Below are 18,764 nucleotides of genomic sequence, written 5' to 3'. Positions count from 1 at the left end.
GTTGTAACAGTTTTTCAGTTGATTCTCTTAGATTTTCTAGGCATATAATCATTTCATTTATGGATAATGATAACTTTTTTTCCCCAGTATTTATGGTCTGTATGTTATATAACATCCCCCAAAATGGAATAGTTGTTTAAAAAATGAGTAGTTCTTATTGTAACATGGAAATATGAGTCCTACATATCATGAAGTGAAAAAACAGTTACAGAGTCCTATCCTAGGTATGGTATAATCCAGTCTCTATTTTAAAAAATAAAGCAAGCACTGCATAAAGGGCTTGATTTGAGAAGATTATTCTTTCCCTCAAAATTTCTGTACTAATTTAGGTGCCTGTCTTAGTTTGCTTGGGCTGCCATAACAAAATACCATAGACTTGATGGCTTAAAGCCCAGTCCGGAGGCTAGGAAGTCCAAGACCAAGGTGCCAGCTGATTCAGTTCCTGGTGCAAGCTCTCTTCCTGGCTTGCAGAAGCCAACTTCTTACCGTCTCCTCCCATGGCGGGGAGGGAGGGAAAGAGAAAAAAGGGAGAGAGAGAGAGAAAGTGACTGAGAATGAGAGAGAATGAGAATGATCTCTTTCTCTTCTTACAAGGCCACAGTCCTATCAGATTAGGGCCCCACCCTTAGGACTTCATTTAACCTTAATTACCTCCTAAAGACTCTAGCCGGATATAGTTACGTTGAGGGTTAGGGCTTCAGCATGAATGTGGGGTGGGGTAGGGAAGGGGTGCACAATTCAGTTCAGAGCAGTGCCTAATTTCTTTTCCCTGATATCTTCAGAAATCCTATGTTTAATTTTATTTCAGACAGAATTAGTTTTATTATTTCTAATGACATTTTTAAAAGACTTGTTATTTTACAGTGTATCATAGAAATTTTATCTCAGTTTAACTTCATGAATCATTTCTTCTTAGACACAAAATCGAATGAAGCTAATGGCCGACAACTATGAGGATGACCACTTCAAATCCTCCCATTCCAATCAAACCAATCATAAACCCTCCCCAGACCAGGTAAGACTGTTCTTGAATGTTTTATAAAAATAAATGTGCTTTTATTTTCATGTGTCTTATACTAGCATGTTACAAATTCCGGAGTATAAGTTAGAAAAATAAAAATAAATAATTAATTTCTGAAATCTCCTTCACTCATGTTTTTAAACATAGATTCAATTTCTGTACAGGAAGGTGGTGGTAGATGATTCTGAATATTTTAAGAGGAGATACTCAAAAGATTTGAGGACTATAAGGAATCCTTGAATTGGTTGAGAAAAAAATTAATCTCAGAGATACATACTAATTCGTAAGTGTCCTACTTTTCTTATTAAAACAATGCCTTACTTAAAAAAAAAAAAAGACTTGTTCCTTGTGAGCTCAATAAGACACAATTCTGTTTAGAGATAACTGTTGTTTAATTGCAAATTTTTAAATCTCTCATCATCACCTATTATTAAGAGTGAAAATTTCTTCTCTTCCATTTCCTTGGTTAATCCCTCCAGTATATGTTATTCTCAAGGAAAATTGTTGCCTTCAACTTCTCAGCAGTGCAAAAGAGGCATTGATGAGTCTGAAGGGAACCATATTCAACTCCAGTCTTTTGGAAGAAGGGAGCTCTCCCAAGATCTTGAAAATGATGGATGGGGGAGAGTGGTGAACAGATTACCTCATATCCCAGTGCCAAAAATCAGATTTCAACATCTCTGTCACACTCAATCTTAAAATATATAGCAGAAGGAAAAAAAATAATAGTTAAGTAATTACATCCATATGACTAAAGAGCCAAGGGAAACTCCCCCACTAAACATCTCCACTGAATGATAGCCATGACATTATCTTAGAAGAAGAAATATTGCAGATGTAAACAGCAGTAATATCCAAATTGCAATTTTTTCTAAGATTCAGAAGGTGTAGTCACAGTATGATGACATTTACTAAGCCAGTTGAGGCAAGCCTTATATTTTAGAGGGAAAACAATACCAATCTTAATGTAGGCAGAATGCAGAACTGTCTGCCTGATGTCAACCGTCTTTCTTTGCCAAGAAATGATTTTGCTATCTCTGCCTGTTCTTGATACCCAGAATTAAATTTATGCCAGTGTATATAAGATGAGTATTAGATCCTTTCCTTGAAACAGGTTTTGATAATGAATAAATATTAGAAATTGGATGCCTGGGAGTAGTGGGAAGCAAACAGAAATGAGGAAAGTTTAAAAAAAAGGCAAAAATAAAGAAAAGCCTCCAACCTGATAATTTTGCCCAGATCCAGCCCTGGGACAGAGACAGTGTCTTGGAAGGGTAGGAAAGTAGAAGTGTAATGACAAACTAATTACTAATTTGGGTAGGTTAGGGAATTTAAAGAGTTAGAATCTAATATTAAAAAGAGTCAAGAAATTAGAGACCATTTTCTTCTACATTATGCTTATGTCTTTGTTTTAAATACTAACCAGCTCTTTTTCATTCCCATGCTGCTCTGGGGCATTGTTCCCTTTGTCATCTCTCTCCCCTAGGATGAGGAGGAGGGTATATGGGCATAGCCAATCAGATGCTCTTAGTACAGCCATTTTGTTCAGAACGGTGAGAAACACCTTTCCTTAACTATAGAAATGTTTTTTGTTTGTTTGCTTTCAATTTTTTTTTTTTACACAATCATTCTCACATCTTGTTTCTCTGTAATTCATGAAATTGTTTGGTGTGCCTCTGTTTTATCATTTTCACATGATTCCTGTGTGTATTGCTATGCTTCTGACATAGTGGGATTGGGTTTTGTGGGGTTTTTTTTCTTTTTGTGTGTTAATAGTCACTTTTATAATTTCTTTTTATACATTTTTGGGAGAACTTCCAGGGCATATAATTAAATTTCTCCTGTTGTGATTTTATTAATAAACTGCCTTATCTAGTGTGATTTTACAGTGTCCTGGTAAGGTTTATAGTGACTTTGTCAAACTGGAACTAGAAAATTGATCAAATACTCTGCCACTAGGTTTGGGATATACTTTTTATGATAATTATAAATATATGTCTTTAAAAAAATTGTACTGTGAACTAAAACCTTTTGGTTCTATCTGTAAAAGGATGCTCTGAATTCTCAGGGTCAGTGGTTCTTATAGAGTGTCTACCAAGGACATCCCCTAGAGCTTTGACATTACTCTCAAACTGTCCTTAAAAATAAAGAGAAGTAAAGGAAGATCTTTTAAAAAATCAGTCTAAAGAATTCTTTTTCCTCTCTTTTATGGATTGCTGCTGTGTTAAACAGTTGCCAGGACACTGTCTAGATTCTCCTTTCCAGGCCAACTGGCTGGAAAATATAGTCCAGCTGTGGCAGTATCTTCCTTTGATCTGATGCCCTGGAGGTTTGACTAAGGAAATCCTTTTCTTAGAAAAAATAATGATTACAATTAATAAGTTCACACATATTGGTGGCCTTGCACTCCCTGGATTCACTGCCCTTGCTTATTGGTGATCTCACTCTTTTGGAGTCAGTTCTCTCTGAAAAGTCTGTGTCTTGGTGTTAATACTTCTTAAAATGATGAGAACATGTGTAGACCTCTCACTAGCAAACACAGCCAAGAAGGATGATGAGGTAAGTTGTGAAAAGGGGCACATACTGTGAAGATGGGAAACTTTCCAAATGACTTTATCCTGTGGGTGTACAAGGCAAAATGTATACCAGCCAAAAAGCTATTTGGATTAGGGTGTTGCATGCCAGACAAAGCTAAAGCTGAGAAAATTCATTTGCTAATTCTATTTATCTACACTGCCCCCTGCAAGGGTAATTATTTGTCATCATGAAGGATGTGGGGGCCATACAGTAGTTGAACATAGAATCAGTCCCCTCCTTCTAAATGAACCTGACTTGTCTATTTTGGCAGAACATAGGAGCCTCTTGGCATGCCTTAGCAGGAAGCATGTCCCTGACATATATGAATAGGATTGTATTGGTTGTATACCCTTTTTCTAGCCAATCAGAAAAGACAAGTTAGTGTTACAGGAAAGAAGGCCCGTAGATAACCTCACCAGGAGACAGAAAAATGTTAAACCTACACATAGACTTGTTCCTAAAGTCTCCATTTTATTTTATTTTCTTCCCTAATAGAATAGCTCCTAGTAAGAGTTTAAATGCTATTAATTTTGTTTTTTTAATGATTGCACTGTTGAGCTTATTGCACTAAAATATTAACTGCCATTGGTTTAACACAGTGCAGTTGCAATTAGCTGGCCATAACTGGAGTTTTTATGATACGATATTTCAAATTTTTGAAAATGTGTTATAAATGTCATAATATCATAAGGGATTTACCTGAAGAAATGCATGAGTGACCCCTAGTACATTGCGGAATCTTGACTTGATTTCTAGTTTTCTTCACTTGTTTTCTTGCTAATTCTAGAGAACAGATTTCTTAACAAAATTTCAAACTTTTGAAATTGATGATTTACCTTATCAAACTTAAGAATGTAAATAATGCTTTATGCCTAAAACATTTTATAAAACACGATATATATGTCAGCAAAGCATGAGTCTTACTAGATATAATCAGTACTCAGACCGGAAGAGAATCATAGAAGTAGAGAGCCGAAAGGGGTCTAGGCAATTTCACAAGAAATGGTAGAACATAATGTTTAAGAGTCGAGGCTTTGGAGCAGAATGCCTCTGGTCAGATCCTAACACCACCATGTATTAGCCTGTGACTTTGGACAAGGTATTTAATCTCCCCATACTTCAGTTTCTTCGTCTTTCAAATGGAAGTTGTTGTGAGAAGCAGATGAGTTGTTACAGGCATAAACTCTGGAGCCAAACTGCACGGCTTTGCATCTAGACTCCTCCACCTTCTCTTTGGCCTCGGGAAATTAACTCAATCTTTGAATTCCAATTTTTCTGTAAAAATGGGTTTATTTATTTATTTATTTATTTATTTATTTATTTTTGAGAGAGAGTGCAGGGAGAGGGAGGGTCAGAGGGAGAGAGAGACTCTTAACAGGCTCTGCGCCCAGCGCAGTGCCCGACATAAAGCTCAATCTCACAACCCGGAGATCCTGGCCTGAGCTATAATCAAGAGTCAGACACTTAAGCAGCTGAGCCACCCAGGTCCCCTGTAAAAATGGTTTTATTAATGGCCTTCTTTGTAGGGTTGTTGGACAGATTATTAAGTTAATGTATGTAAAATGAATTAAACAGTGCTTCCACCGTGTACTCTGCTTCCATTATTATTTGTTGTTGCTGTTGTCATCATTAACTTGAATCCATCTCCAGGAAGTAGTCAGCGTTCAATAAGTGTTAGTTACTATTTTTATTAATATCTAGTCCAGTGCCCTCATTCTGTAGGTAAGAGTGCAAAAAAATAAATAAAAGGATTTAGATGTGACGTTAAGGCCCCCAGGCATTTCTGTGATCTGGAAAGAGGAACTAGTAGCTGACAGTGAAAGAGATAATCTAAGACATATTGGTGATTATATCTCCCTTTTCATCACCAAAAATTTAATCTCTTATATGCTGAGGAATTTTTTCCCTTGAGAACACACCTTGAATTTTTCTATAAAAGAAATTTATTCATTGAAACTTTCTTTAAATTTGCTGTCATAACCCTCCTGAGACACACAGAATAAAGCAAGTGTTACCTCCAGTTAGAAAGCATGAGAGTCCCTTCTCTCTCCCCTCAACCTGTAGAAAACCCATGTGAAATGTGTCCCTGCTACTGTCTGTCCTTTTACTTTGTGTTTTCTTTCTTGTTGTTCCCTGACAGTAGAGTGTAGGCGCCATGGGAACAGGGACTTTAATATGTTTGCTTTTATATTTCTATCATCTAAAATAATGCCTAGGGGCGCCTGGGTGGCTCAGTTGGTTAAGCGACTGCCTTCGGCTCAGGTCATGATCCTGGAGTCCCGGGATCGAGTCCCGCATCGGGCTCCCTGCTCGGCAGGGAGTCTGCTTCTCCCTCTGACCCTTCCCACTCTCATGTGCTCTCTCTCATTCTCTCTCTCTCAAATAAATAAATAAAATCTTTAAAAAAAATAAAATAAAATAAAATAAAATAGTGCCTAGTATGCAAGAGGCTCAGTAAGTATATATTGAATTAATTAACTTCTGAATTCATGAAGTCCAGAGAAGATAAAGTAAAGTTTACATTGAAACCAAGAGCATATAATTAGCTGTTACCTTTAATATCAACATTACTAGTACAAGAAAGGGAAATTTTGAAAGGGAAGATAGGAAAAGTGTCTAGAAACAAAAGAATTGTAGAGAGAAATGTTAAGACTTTAAAGGAAAGTCATAATTAAGTCATAGAATCTGGCTCCTATAGTTTTATACTAAATAAAAAAGAGTTGAGTATAATTCAGAAATCTTTTCTACTTGAAAACTGAACATCCTTCAGGTGGAAACTTTTCTCCTAGTAACCTGTGGTTCATAGCCATCAAGAAGAGCCTGGAGCATAATAGCTTTCATGGCATGTGCTCTTTGTGGACCTCATTCTGGGGAAGCACTTTGTGTAAACTAGCACCAGACCCCTCAAGTAAAGGATGTACTTGTCAAGAAGCTTAGCAGTTGGTCTTGTTATAAAACCATTCCGCTGACTAAAATCTGGAAATGAGTTGCATGACTATTAAATCAGCACTGTAGCATCTCAAAACATGATTTGAACCAGTATGTTATGAAACTTCTTTTTTAATTAGCGATTATATCAGTGTTAAGACAAGCGTTTAAGACAGATTAAAACAAGTGTCTCTTGGGCGCCTGGGTGGCTCAGTTGGTTAAGCGACTGCCTTCGGCTCAGGTCATGATCCTGGAGTCCCGGGATTGAGTCCCGCATCAGGCTCCCTGCTCAGCAGGGAGTCTGCTTCTCCCTCTGACCCTCCCCCCGTCTCATGTGCTCTCTCTCTCTCTCAAATAAATAAATAAAATCTTAAAAAAAAAAAAAACAAGTGTCTCTTTCTTTTGGCATTTCCTTTTCCTTATTGTCTGTCCTAGTTGAGTTGTCCACAAAATCTCCTTCTTATCAGTTTGAAACATCCTGAAAGTAGTGTCTTGGTTAGTACTACAATGGAAATCTCTTAAATCTCTAGAGAATATATCTCTAGAACGGAGGTATTAGATTAAGATGTTACAGAATTGATTGGGGTAGTGAATTAGAATATTTTGTCAGTATAGTCCAAATTATTTATTGGACCAACTGTTTAAACAGTTTGAACCAATACCAGGATCAGTTTTTGACGTTAACAGGCAAGAAAGAATTTGACCTTGTATTTTCAGAAATGGATCAGAGATTTTAGCAAGATGCTTCTTTCCTAAAAAGCTTGGTAGGCAGTAGAATTAAGGAAGCGGGAGGATCCTAGTTGCAGGAAAAGGTAACATTTGTTAAACACTATGGGCCAGACACTTTCATATCTCTTATCCCGTATTTAATTTTCACAACCACTCTAAGAACATGTTTATCAATGAGGAAACAGAGTTCATAGAAGTTAAGTAATTTTCCAAGATGACACAGGTAACAAGCGGCAGACGTTTAAACCCAAGACTGACATCAGATTCCCATGCCCTTTCCACTATACCATAATTAAAAGAGAAGGGATATTCCACTTTACAGTTCCTTGGATATAATAAGATGCAGGGTAGAAGTATGCTGAGTTGAATTGCATTCCTGTGTAAGAAAATAACAAAACTGCCTTTGCCAGTAAGGGATTTCCCTTATAAAAGGTACCTAAGTGAATTTCTGACTTCACTTCACTGATTTTTTTTTTTTAAATGAATATAACTACCCAGGAATCTGGTGACAAATTTGGAACTGTAGAGATTAGGAAGGGACAAGAAGTGGGTCTTGGAGGTTGAATAAAGTTTGGGTGGATGGAAGGGAAAGAAAAAGAATTTTAGATGGGAACTACCTTGAAGGAAGGCCCTAAGAAGGAGTAGCAGCCAGTGCAGAAACCAGCCTTGCTAGAACAAAGGATGTCATTGTCCTTTTATTTTTTCATTGTTATGTCCCAACCACATTTCTGTTTTAATATAGGGTACCCATAATTCAAATAGAAAAACTACAAATATGAGTATCTCACAAGAACAGTTATATATTGAACTTTACAAAAGATTAAAATAGCAGTCAGCGTCCCCTGAACATTGTCTGAATTCCTGTGTTCTGAGTTGATTGCCTCCTCCTCTAGTTCTGATGCTCTTGGGTCCTAGTCAGAATGTGGGTTTTGGGAGCAGATTGCCTGGTTCGAAACCTCTGTGTACCTACTTTATTCATTTGTAAAATGGAAATAGTAATATACCTACCTCATAAGGTTGTTGGATGACTAAATGATATAATATAAAGCCTTTAAAACAGTGTCTTTGTATGTCATGGTTGCTTGATTAATGTTAATTATTAATGTCTGCAACCTGAGGACACACATTGACAATTTATAGCATGATACCCACCTCCCTTCCCTTTCTGCCTCCCTCTCTCTCTTCCTGCATTTTCTTTTCTTCCTCTTGGTTCTCTTGTTCTTTTAATAGGAGGATTGGGTGAGAATTCATTAACAGTCACCTTTGGATTCAAAGTGTTCTTATACCACCTAAACTCTAGTTTAACAGCATTTCCTGTATGCTCTCCTAAGAAATGTCTTAACTGGTTTCTTCTTTGTCCTAGGTACACAGCCTTCTTTGTGCTTTTCATATTCTCCTCCTCCCTCCTTTCTGCTTCCCAAAATTAAATTTAGAATCCTCAGTTTTTTCTGCTCTTCATGATTTGCCAGAGGGTTCTACTCCTTCCACTCCTAATCTTTTCATCCTGGGTTCTCTCTAGCAGTCTCAAAACTCTGTCCTCTGCCATTACTATGCCAAGCTCTCCACCAACTCTGTCTGCATACCATACTCAGCAAGTCCCTTCTACAGGTCCCTCGTTCTTTAAGCCACTATCTCTTCTTATCATTAGTATATAACTATTTTATATATATATATAATTTAGATGCTGTGTCATTTTTTTTCCTGGTCTCAAGCATCTTGAACCTATGTCAAATCCAAAAAGACTTTGGAAAATAGAGCTATTTTCAACAAGAGCATTGGGGAATAGAGACTAAAAGATGCTGATGCTAATAGTTACCATTTAAAGAATACCTACTGGGGCGCCTGAGTGGCTCAGTCATTAAGCGTCTGCCTTTGGCTCAGGTCATGAACTCAGGGTCCTGGGATTGAGCCCCGCATCGGGCTCCCTGCTCAGCGGGAGGCCTGCTTCTCCCTCTCACACTCTCCATGCTTGTGTTCCCTCTCTCGCTGTCTCTCTCTCTGTCAAATAAATAAATAAAATCTTTTAAAAAAATAAAGAATACCTACTAATTCCCAAATACTTAGCTTAAACTTATAAGCATATTATTGAATAAGAATATTCTTATTATTGAATAAGAATATGCTTATAAGTTTAAGCTATATTTGGGATTTAGTAGGTATTCTTTTTTTTTATTATTTTTTTTAAAGATTTTTTTATTTGACACAGAATACAATACAACAAGCCTAGAAAATAGACACCGTTCTCATGATTTTACTGCTGAAGAAACCGAACTTCAGAGAAAGAATTTAGCAAACTTATCCAAGTTCACATTGCCTGTAGGTAGTAGAGGCCAGATATGAACCCAGGTAAGTCTGACTAAGCCAAAATTTGACCCACTTCCAGTAAGGAAACATAGCTAGGAGAGTTTTTTTTAAAAGGTTATTATGCTTTTTTATTCATACTAATTATAAAAGAAAAGAGAGTAAGAATATTAAATTACAATTTAAGAAAAAAAATTAATGAAGAATATCAAAAAGAAACCCCTCGTAAAAACCTAGCTTAACAAGTAGAAAGACCCCATAGTAAAGTAGAGAAGGAAAAACTTTCTCCTCTGCTTTCTTACATTCAGTGACTGGTGCCTGTGAGTCAAACTGATAAAAGACTGATTAACAGGAAAGAAAAAAAAAAAAACAGATTCAGTTATGCTTGAATGCCCAGGAGCTTACCAAAAAAAGTGTAACTCAAGGAAGCAGTTAGAATTTGGGGTTTATATATCATTATAACAAAGGGAGATAAATTGTGGAGAAGAAGCTAAACAAAGGAAAAAAGATTCAAGGCTTCTGGGGAGAGGGTAAACTATAGGAAGGTGACTTGGGAATATATGGCAAATAAGGGTTATTTAGTAAGATTTGTTGCAAGTAAGAGTCTCAAGTAATAAGAGTTGTCTCTGAAGTTCTTTTCCTGGTAGAGGAGAGAGAGACCTTTACAAAGGGAAATACATGTCCTGCCTTATGACAAAAAGGAAGATTGGCAGAGAGCTATGTGCTTTTAGTTCAAAACAACCCTTAATGCCAACGGGGCATATTTTGGGGTGGCATACTCATCCCATTTAGTATGTATTATTAGACTAATTTGTAACTGAGTAATATTCCATTGTCTGGATGTACCACACTTTATCCATTCACCTACTAAAGGACATCTTGGTTGCTTCCAAGTTTTTGCAATTATGAGCAAAGCTGTTATAAACATCTGTGTGCAGGTTTTGTGTGGATGTAAGTTTTCAACTCCTTTAGATAAATACCAAGGACCATGATTGCTGGATTTTATAGTGAGTTTAGTTTTGTAAGCACAAGAAACTGCCACTGTCTTCTAAAGTGACTATTATCATTTGCATCCCCACCAACAATGAATGAAAGTCCCTGTTATTCTTGGCAGCATTTGGTGTTATCAGTGTTCTGGATTTTGGCCATTTTAATAGGTGTGTATTGGTATCTCTTTATTTTAATTTGTATTTCTCTGATGACATATGTTGTAGACCGTCTTTTCACATGCTTATTTGCTGTGTATCTTCTTTGGTGAGGTGTCTGTTAAAGTGTTGGTCTTTGGCCCATTTTTTTAAATGTGTTGTTTTCTTATTGCTGGGTTTCAAGAGTTATTTGTATATTTTGGATAATAGTTCTTTATCAAGTATGTCTTTTGCAAATATTTTCTCCCAGTGTGTGGCTTGTCTTCAATCTTGAGATTGTCTTTCACAGAGAAGTTTTTTTTTTAATGAAGTTGAGCTTATCAGTTCTTTCTTTTATGGATCATGGCTTTCATGTCTAAAAAGTCATTGCCATACCAAAAATCACCTAGGTTTTCTCCTATATTATTTTCCAGAAATGTTATAGCTTTATCTTTTATGTTTAGGTCTGTGATCCATTTTGAGTTGGTTTTTGTAAAGAGTGTAAGATTTGTGCCTAGATTGATCTTTTTTCATGTGGCTGTCCAGTTGTTCCAGTGTCATTTGTTGAAAAGACTGTCTTTGTTTAGTTGTATTGCTTATGCTGCTTTGCCAAAGATCAGTTGACTATGTATGTGGGTCTATTTCTGCGCTGCTTTATTTGTCTGTTCTTTTGTCAGTACCACACTATCTTGGTTACTGTAGCTTTATAGTAAGGCTTGAAGTCAGGTAGTGTCAGTCTTCCAACTTCGTCTTCTCCTTCAAAATTATGTTGACTATTTTGTGTCTTTGCCCCTCCATATGAACTTTATAGTCAGTTTTCCAGTATCCACAAAATAATTTGCTGGGATTTAAATTGGGATTGCACTGAATCTAGAGATCAAGTTGGGAAGAACTGACATCTTGACAATATTTGAGTCTTCCTATCCATGAACATGGAATATCTCTCCATTTGTTTAGTTTTTCATTGATTTCATTCATCAGAGTTTTATAGTTTTCCTCATATAGATCTTATACATATTTTGTCAGATTTATACCTAGGTATTTCATTTTCGGCGATGCTATGTAAATGGTATTGTGTTTTTTATTTCAAATTCCACTTACTCATTGTTGGTATATTGGAAAGCAGTTGACTTTTTTATATAAACTGTGTACCCTGCAACCTTGTTATTATAATTGCTTATCAGTTCCAGGAGTTTTTGTTGTTGTTGCTGTTCATTCATTTGGATTTTCTACTAGACAGTAATGTCATCTCTGAACAAAGACAATTTTATTTCTTCCTTCCCAGTCCATGTATATTTTATTTCCTGTTCTTGTCTTATTGCATTAACTAGAACTCCTAGTATAATATTGAAAAGAAGTGGTGCAGGGACTAGCCTTAAATGTACATGATCTTAGTGGGAAAGCCCCAAGTTTCTCACCATTAAGTGCAATGTTAGCTATCTTTTTTTTTATTTATTTATTTATTTTGGTAGATATTCTTTATCAAGTTGAGGAAGTTGCCCTCTATTCCCAGTTTACTGAGAGCTTTTATTATGAATGTGTGTTGAATTTTGTCAGGTGCTTTTTCTGCATCTATTAATATAATCATGTGATTTTTCTTCTTTTGTCTGGGTTAATGTGATGAGTTACAGTTAATTGATTTTCAAATGTTGAATCAGCCTTGCATACCTGGGATAAATCTCACTTGGTCTTGGTGTATAATTCTTTTCATGCATGGGTGGATTCAATTTGCAAATATTTTGTTGAGGGCTTTTACATCTATGTGAATGAGAGATACTGGTCTGTAGTTTTCTGTTCTTGTAATGTCTTTGCCTGGTTTTGGTAAAGCTGGCCTCATAGAATGAGTTAGTAAGTATTCCCTGTGCTTCTATCCTCTGAAAGAGATTGTAGAGAATAGGTACAGTATCTTCCTTAAAGGTTTCATAAAATTTATCAGTTAACCCCTCTGGTGTAACTACTTTCCTAGGTGTTAATCTTTGTGATAATGCATCTTACAATTAGTAGACTACAAATGCATTTTCCTAAAAAAATTATAAATCCTAGGTATATTTCTTTATGTAGCTATAATATACCTTCCTTGCTTCAAATATCAATAACATATAGTACAGAAACTCCATATAACTCCAAGGTTATATGCTGTTTTTAAACCTGGCACTCACATCCTGTTATTCTATTTAGTAAGTCTCTCCATGTTTAAGGAAGAGTCCTATTCTTGGGGAAAAGAAATTGTTTTCTATAAAATAAATTTCTGCATTGAAATTCATTTTTTCAATTAATTTTCAAAATCAAAATGGAAGCTATGTTTTTAATCAGATTTTATTCAAGGCAAAAAATACTGAAAACAGAATCATTGAAGGAAGTGGGAAGTTGTTTAATGGGTATAGAGCTTAAGTTTTGCAAGATGAAAAATATAGAGGTTGGTTGCACAACAATGTGAATGTATTTAACACTACTGAACTGTACACTTAAAAATGGTTAAATGGAAACATGTGTGTTTTACTACAGTTTTTTTACCACAATTTAAAAAAAGTTTTTATAAAATGTAAAAATCAGCTAATAGTATCTTCTGGCAAAATATATTCAAAATATGCACTGAATATTATTTGAAACATTTTACATCTTAGTGAAGATATAATTGAAGTGAAGAAAGAGTGACATCCTTCTTTCCCAGGTAAATATCTCAGAGTTTTGAAATGGAAAATGATTGAGCTTGTTTAGCCTTTTGTTCTCTGCTTGGGAACAGGGCTATTTATTGGTTTCTTTTAGTAGTTTATCTATTAGCATATTAAAGAATTTGTGCTGTTTGCTGGGCTTCCTTGAGTTGAACTGCTTAGGATAGGAAGCCCCTTCAAAAGGGTCATTTACATAATACATTATTTTTAAATATGCTCAATTGGGGCTTATTTTTTTTTTTTTTTTTTTTTTTTTTTTTTAAGATTTTATTTATTTATTTGAGAGAGAGAGAATGAGAGACAGAAGGGTCAGAGGGAGAAGCAGACTCCCCGCCGAGCAGGGAGCCCGATGCGGGACTCGATCCCGGGACTCCAGGATCATGACCTGAGCCGAAGGCAGTCGCTTAACCAACTGAGCCACCCAGGCGCCCTCAATTGGGGCTTATTTTAACAAAGGTCCACAACTTATTACCAAGGCTTTGTTTAGGCAGCCTAGCAGCTACAGGAGTAGTTTTGTGGGTTTTTTTAAAGATTTTATTTATTTATTTATTTATTTATTTATTTATTTATTTGAGAGAGAGAGAGCACGTGAGAGGGGGGAGGGTCAGAGGGAGAAGCAGACTCCCTGCTGCCAGGGAGCCTGATGCGGGACTCCATCCTGGGACTCCAGGATCATGACCTGAGCCGAAGGTGGTCGCTCAACCAACTGAGCCACCCAGGTGCCCCAAGATTTTATTTTATTATTTATTTATTTGACAGAGAGAGAGACACAGCAAGAGAGGGAACACAAGCAGGGGGAGTGGGAGAGGGAGAAGCTGGCTTCCCATGGAGCAGGGAGCCCGACGGGGGGGTGGGGGGGCTGGATCCCAGGACCCTGGGATCATGCATGACCTGAGCCAAAGGCAGACGCTTAACGACTGAGCCACCCAGGCGCCCCTTATTTATTTATTTGACAAAGAGATAGAGAGCGCAAGTCAGCAGAGCGGCAGGGAGAGGGAGAAGCAGGCTCTCTGCTGAGCAGGGAGCCCGATGCGGGGCTCTATCCCAGGACCCTGGGATCACGACCCCAGCCGAACGCAGACGCTTAACTGACTGAGCCACCCAAGGACCCCATAAGAGTAGTTTTTAAGTGAGTTGAAACACTAAGTTTGGGAACCATCTTTTAGAAATTAGCATTTACAAAAACACTCTGAACAAGGGTTTTTAAAGTAATTTTACCAGCTTCAATGAACTGGGGTCTTTACTTTGCTTTTTGTTTTGTTTTGTTTTCAACATTTTATTATGAAAATTTTCCAACACATAGGAAAGTTGAAAAAAAGTTGTATCTTAAACCCAGAGTCTCTAATTATTTTGTTGTATTTACTTTATCATATATCTTTCCATCTGTACATCAATCGATCTCATTTTTTCATGTATTTTAAAGTAAGTTAAGAGACACTTGTGTATATCACCCCATGCATATTAATTAAAATTCAAAATCAGTTTATGGGTTTCTTTTTTTTGTTAGTGAAATGCACAAATCTTAAGTTACACTATTCTATGAGTTTTGACAAATGTATATGCATATTGTGTAACCTAAACCCCTGTTGAGATATAGAAAGGGGTTACCAAACTTCTTTTGTTTTTGTTTTTGTTTTGTTTTTAAAGATTTTTTATTTAGTTATTTGAAAGAGAGAATGAGACAGAGAGCATGAGAGAGGGGAGGGTCAGAGGGAGAAGCAGACTCCCCACTGAGCAGGGAGCCCGATGCGGGACTCGATCCTGGGACTCCAGGATCATGACCTGAGCCGAAGGCAGCCGCTTAACCGGCTGAGCCACCCAGGCGCCCGGGGTTACCAAACTTCTTAAGAGTCACAGTAAGGGCGCCTGGGTGGCTCAGTTGTTTGAGTGTCTGACTTTTGATCTTGGTTCAGGTCTTGATCTCACAGCTGTGAGTTCAAGCCCTGCATTGGGCTCCACGCTGGGCATGGAGCCTACTTAAAAAAAAAGTCACATAGTAAATATTTAGGTCTCTGTAGCAACTACTGACGTCTGCCACTGTAGTGAGAAAGCATCGGTGGATAATAAGTAATTAAATAAGAATGGCTCTGTTCCAATAAAGCTTTATTTATAGTCACTGCAGTTTGAATGTCATAAAATTTTCATGCATCATGAAATAGTTTTTTCCAACCATTAAAAAATGCAAAAACTATTCTTTGCCAATAGGCATACAAAAATGACAGCTTCCTGGATGTTGACCATTTGACCACTGGAGTTTGCCAACCCCTGATACAGAACATTAACATCTCCCAAGAAAATTTTCTCTTGCCTTTTCCCAGTCTGTACCTACTCTCATACCTAGAGGCAGACACAGTTAATGTTTGTGCGTTTATTTGATGTAACTTAGTTTTCCTGTTCTAGAACCACATATAAATGGAATCTGAGTAGTACAGTCTGTACTCTTGTGTAAGACTTCTTTTACTCAGCATAATACATTTAAAATTCATTCACTTTTTTGGATTAAAGACCTAAATGTGAGGCCCGAAACCATAAAAATCCTTAAAGAGAGCACAGGTAGTAATTTCTCTGACGTCGGATATACCAACGTCTTTCTAGATATGTCTCCTGAGGCAAAGGAAACAAAAGCAAAAATAAACTATTGGGACTACATCAAAATTAAAAGCTTCTGCACAGCAAAGGAAACAACCAACAAAACTAAAAAACACCTACTGAATGGGAGAAGATATTTGCAAATAACATATCTGAGAAAGTGTTAGTATCCAAAATATGTAAAGAACTTATACATAACTCAACACCAAAAAAACCCACAAATAATCCAATTAAAAATGGGCAGAAGACATGAATAGACATTTCTCCAAAGAAAACATCCAGATGGCCCACAGACACATGAAAAGATGTTCAACATCACTCATTATCAGGAAAATGCAAATCAAAACCACAATGAGATGCCACCTCACACCTGTCAGAATTGCCAAAATCAAAAGCTCAGGAAATAACAAGTGCTGATGAGGATGTGGGAAAAAAAGGTGCACCATTGGTGGGAATGCAGACTTGTGCGGCCAATGTGGAAGACAGTATTGGAGATTCCTCAAAAATTAAAAATAGAACTACCATGGGGCTCCTGAGTGGCTCAGTCAATTGAGCATCTGACTCCTGATCTCAGCTCAGGTCTTAATCTCAGGGTTTTGAGTTTAAGCCCCACCTTAGGCTCCATACTGGGCATGGAAAAAAAATGGAACTACCCTATGATCCAGTAATCACACTACTGGGTATTTAGCCAAAAACACTAATTTGAAGGGATATATGCACCCTTGTGTTTATTGCAGCATTATTTACAATGACCAAATTATGGAAGCAGCCCAAGTGTCCATCAATAGATGAATGGATAAAGAAGATAGTGTGTGTGTGTCTGTATGTGTGTAATGGAATATTAGTCATAAAAAAGAATGAAATCTTCCATTTCAAGCAACAAAATGGATGGAATGACAGAGTATAATGCTAAACTAAATAAGCCAGTCAGAGAAAGACAGATACCATATGATTTCACTCATATGTGTAATTTAAGAAACAAAACAAATGAGTAAAGGAAGAGAGAGAGAGAAACCAAAAACCAAACTCTTAACTATAGAGAACACACGAATGTCACCAGAGGGGAGATGGATGGGGGATGGGTGAAACAGGTGAAGGAGATTTAGAGTACACTTATCATGACGAGCACTGAGCAGTGTATAGAATTGTTGAATCACTGAAACTATTAAAACGGTGTATGTTAACTACACTTGAATTAAAATAAAATAAACTCATTCATTTTCTTAATGGTAGAAGTAGTTTGTTCATTTTTATTGCTGAGTAGTATTCCATTGTGTGATGACTGATCACAGTTCATTTGGATCTCTTGAATAACCTGGCTTGTTTCCAGGTTGAGACAATTATGGGTAAAGCTACGATGAACATTCTTATACATAACTTTTGGTGGACATATGCTTTTATTTCTTTAGGTAACTACCTACAAATGGACTTGCCTTCGTTATATAATAGTTATGTATAAGTTATGTATATAGTTTTATAAGAAACTGCTACTTTTTCAAAGTGGTTATATCATTTTATGCTCCCACCAGCAACATCATAATGAGAGTTCTGGTTGCTCCATATCCTTCTAAACATTTGATACTTTCCATCTTTTTTTTTTTTTAAAGATTTTATGTATTTATTCATGAGAGACAGAGAGAGAGAGAGAGGCAGAGGGAGAAGCAGGCTCCCAAGGAGCAGGGAGCCCGATGCGGGACTCGATCCCAGGATGCTGGGATCATGACCTGAGCCGAAGGCAGACGCTTAACCATCTGAGCCACCCAGGCGCCCATACTTTCCATCTTTTTAATTTTGACCATTTTTATGGCTGTGTAGAGGTATTTCATTGTGGTTTTCATTTTAATTCTGCCTGGTTAGTGATGAACACTTTGTCATGTGTTGACTGGCTATTTGTATATAGTCCTTTCTGAAGTATCTTCTCAAATGTGTATTTTTAAGTGGATTTTATCTTATTAATCAATAGGTGTAGGCATTCTTCATATGGCCTAGATACCAGTCCTTTTTGAGATAAATATTTTGCAAATATTTTCTCCTAGTCTGTGGCTTGTTTATTCAGTTTTTTAATGGTGTCTTTTCATTATCAGAAGTCTTTAATTTATTAAAGTCTTATCAGTTTTTAAAGGTTATTGCTTTCTGGGTTCTAAGAAACTTTTGCATAACACATAGAGCTAAAATATTCCCCTCTGTTTTTTTTTCCTTTTTCCAGACACTTTATTGTTTTGCTTCCATGTTTAGTTCTATAATCTATCTCAAATTAATTTTGGTGTATATTAAGGTAGGGGTCAAGGTTCATATAAATTTGTTTGTTGTTTCTTTTTTTTTAAAGATTTTATTTGTTAGAGCACAGCAGGGGGGGTGGCAGGAAGAGGGAGAAACAGGCTCCCCACTGAGCAAGGATCCTGATACAAGACTCGATCCCAAGACCCTGGGATCATGACCTGAGCTGAAGGTAGACGCTTAACTGACTGAGCCTCCCAGGCAACCCAGTTTGTCATTTTCTATGACAAATCCTGCAGGAGGGGTATTGAGATTGCATTGATTCTGTAAACCAATTTGGGAACAGTTAACATCTTAACACTATTAAGTCTTTCAAATCATGAACGTACTATTTTTCCATTTAATTAGGTCTTCTTTGGGGTGCCTGGGTGGCTCAGTTGGTTCAGTGTCTGCCTTTGGCTCAGGTCATGATCCCAGGGTCTTGGGATCGAGTCCCTCATTGGGCTCTCTCCTCAGTGGGGAGTTTGCTTCTCCCTCTCCCTCTGCTGCTCCCCCTGCTTGTGTTCTTTCTCTGTCAAATAAATAAAATCTTTTTTTTTTTTTAAA

At 36.9% G+C, this 18,764-nt stretch overlaps 1 protein-coding gene across 3 annotated transcripts in view; it reads left to right on the top strand.

Annotated features, from left to right (window-relative positions):
- Positions 1 to 893: 893 nt before the first annotated feature.
- The window catches only part of LOC145721704 (ELKS/Rab6-interacting/CAST family member 1-like), an 88,812-nt gene continuing 70,941 nt past the window's right edge, over positions 894 to 18,764 (top strand). The window contains exons 1-2 of one of the 3 annotated variants that reach the window (XM_081821002.1): positions 894 to 1,015; positions 2,508 to 2,574. In XM_081821002.1, the coding sequence (XP_081677128.1) occupies positions 951 to 1,015; positions 2,508 to 2,574 (132 nt within the window). In that variant the 5' untranslated portion in view covers positions 894 to 950. The remainder of the gene's footprint in view (positions 1,016 to 2,507; positions 2,575 to 18,764) is intronic. The other 2 variants (XM_081821000.1, XM_081821001.1) reach the window with 2 other exon arrangements.

The sequence above is a fragment of the Leptonychotes weddellii genome, chromosome 5 (genome assembly GCF_054177405.1).
Source record: "Leptonychotes weddellii isolate Sample4059 chromosome 5, ASM5417740v2, whole genome shotgun sequence".
In the NCBI taxonomy this organism is placed as follows: domain Eukaryota; kingdom Metazoa; phylum Chordata; class Mammalia; order Carnivora; family Phocidae; genus Leptonychotes; species Leptonychotes weddellii.
This window is presented reverse-complemented; position numbering and strand designations above follow the sequence as displayed.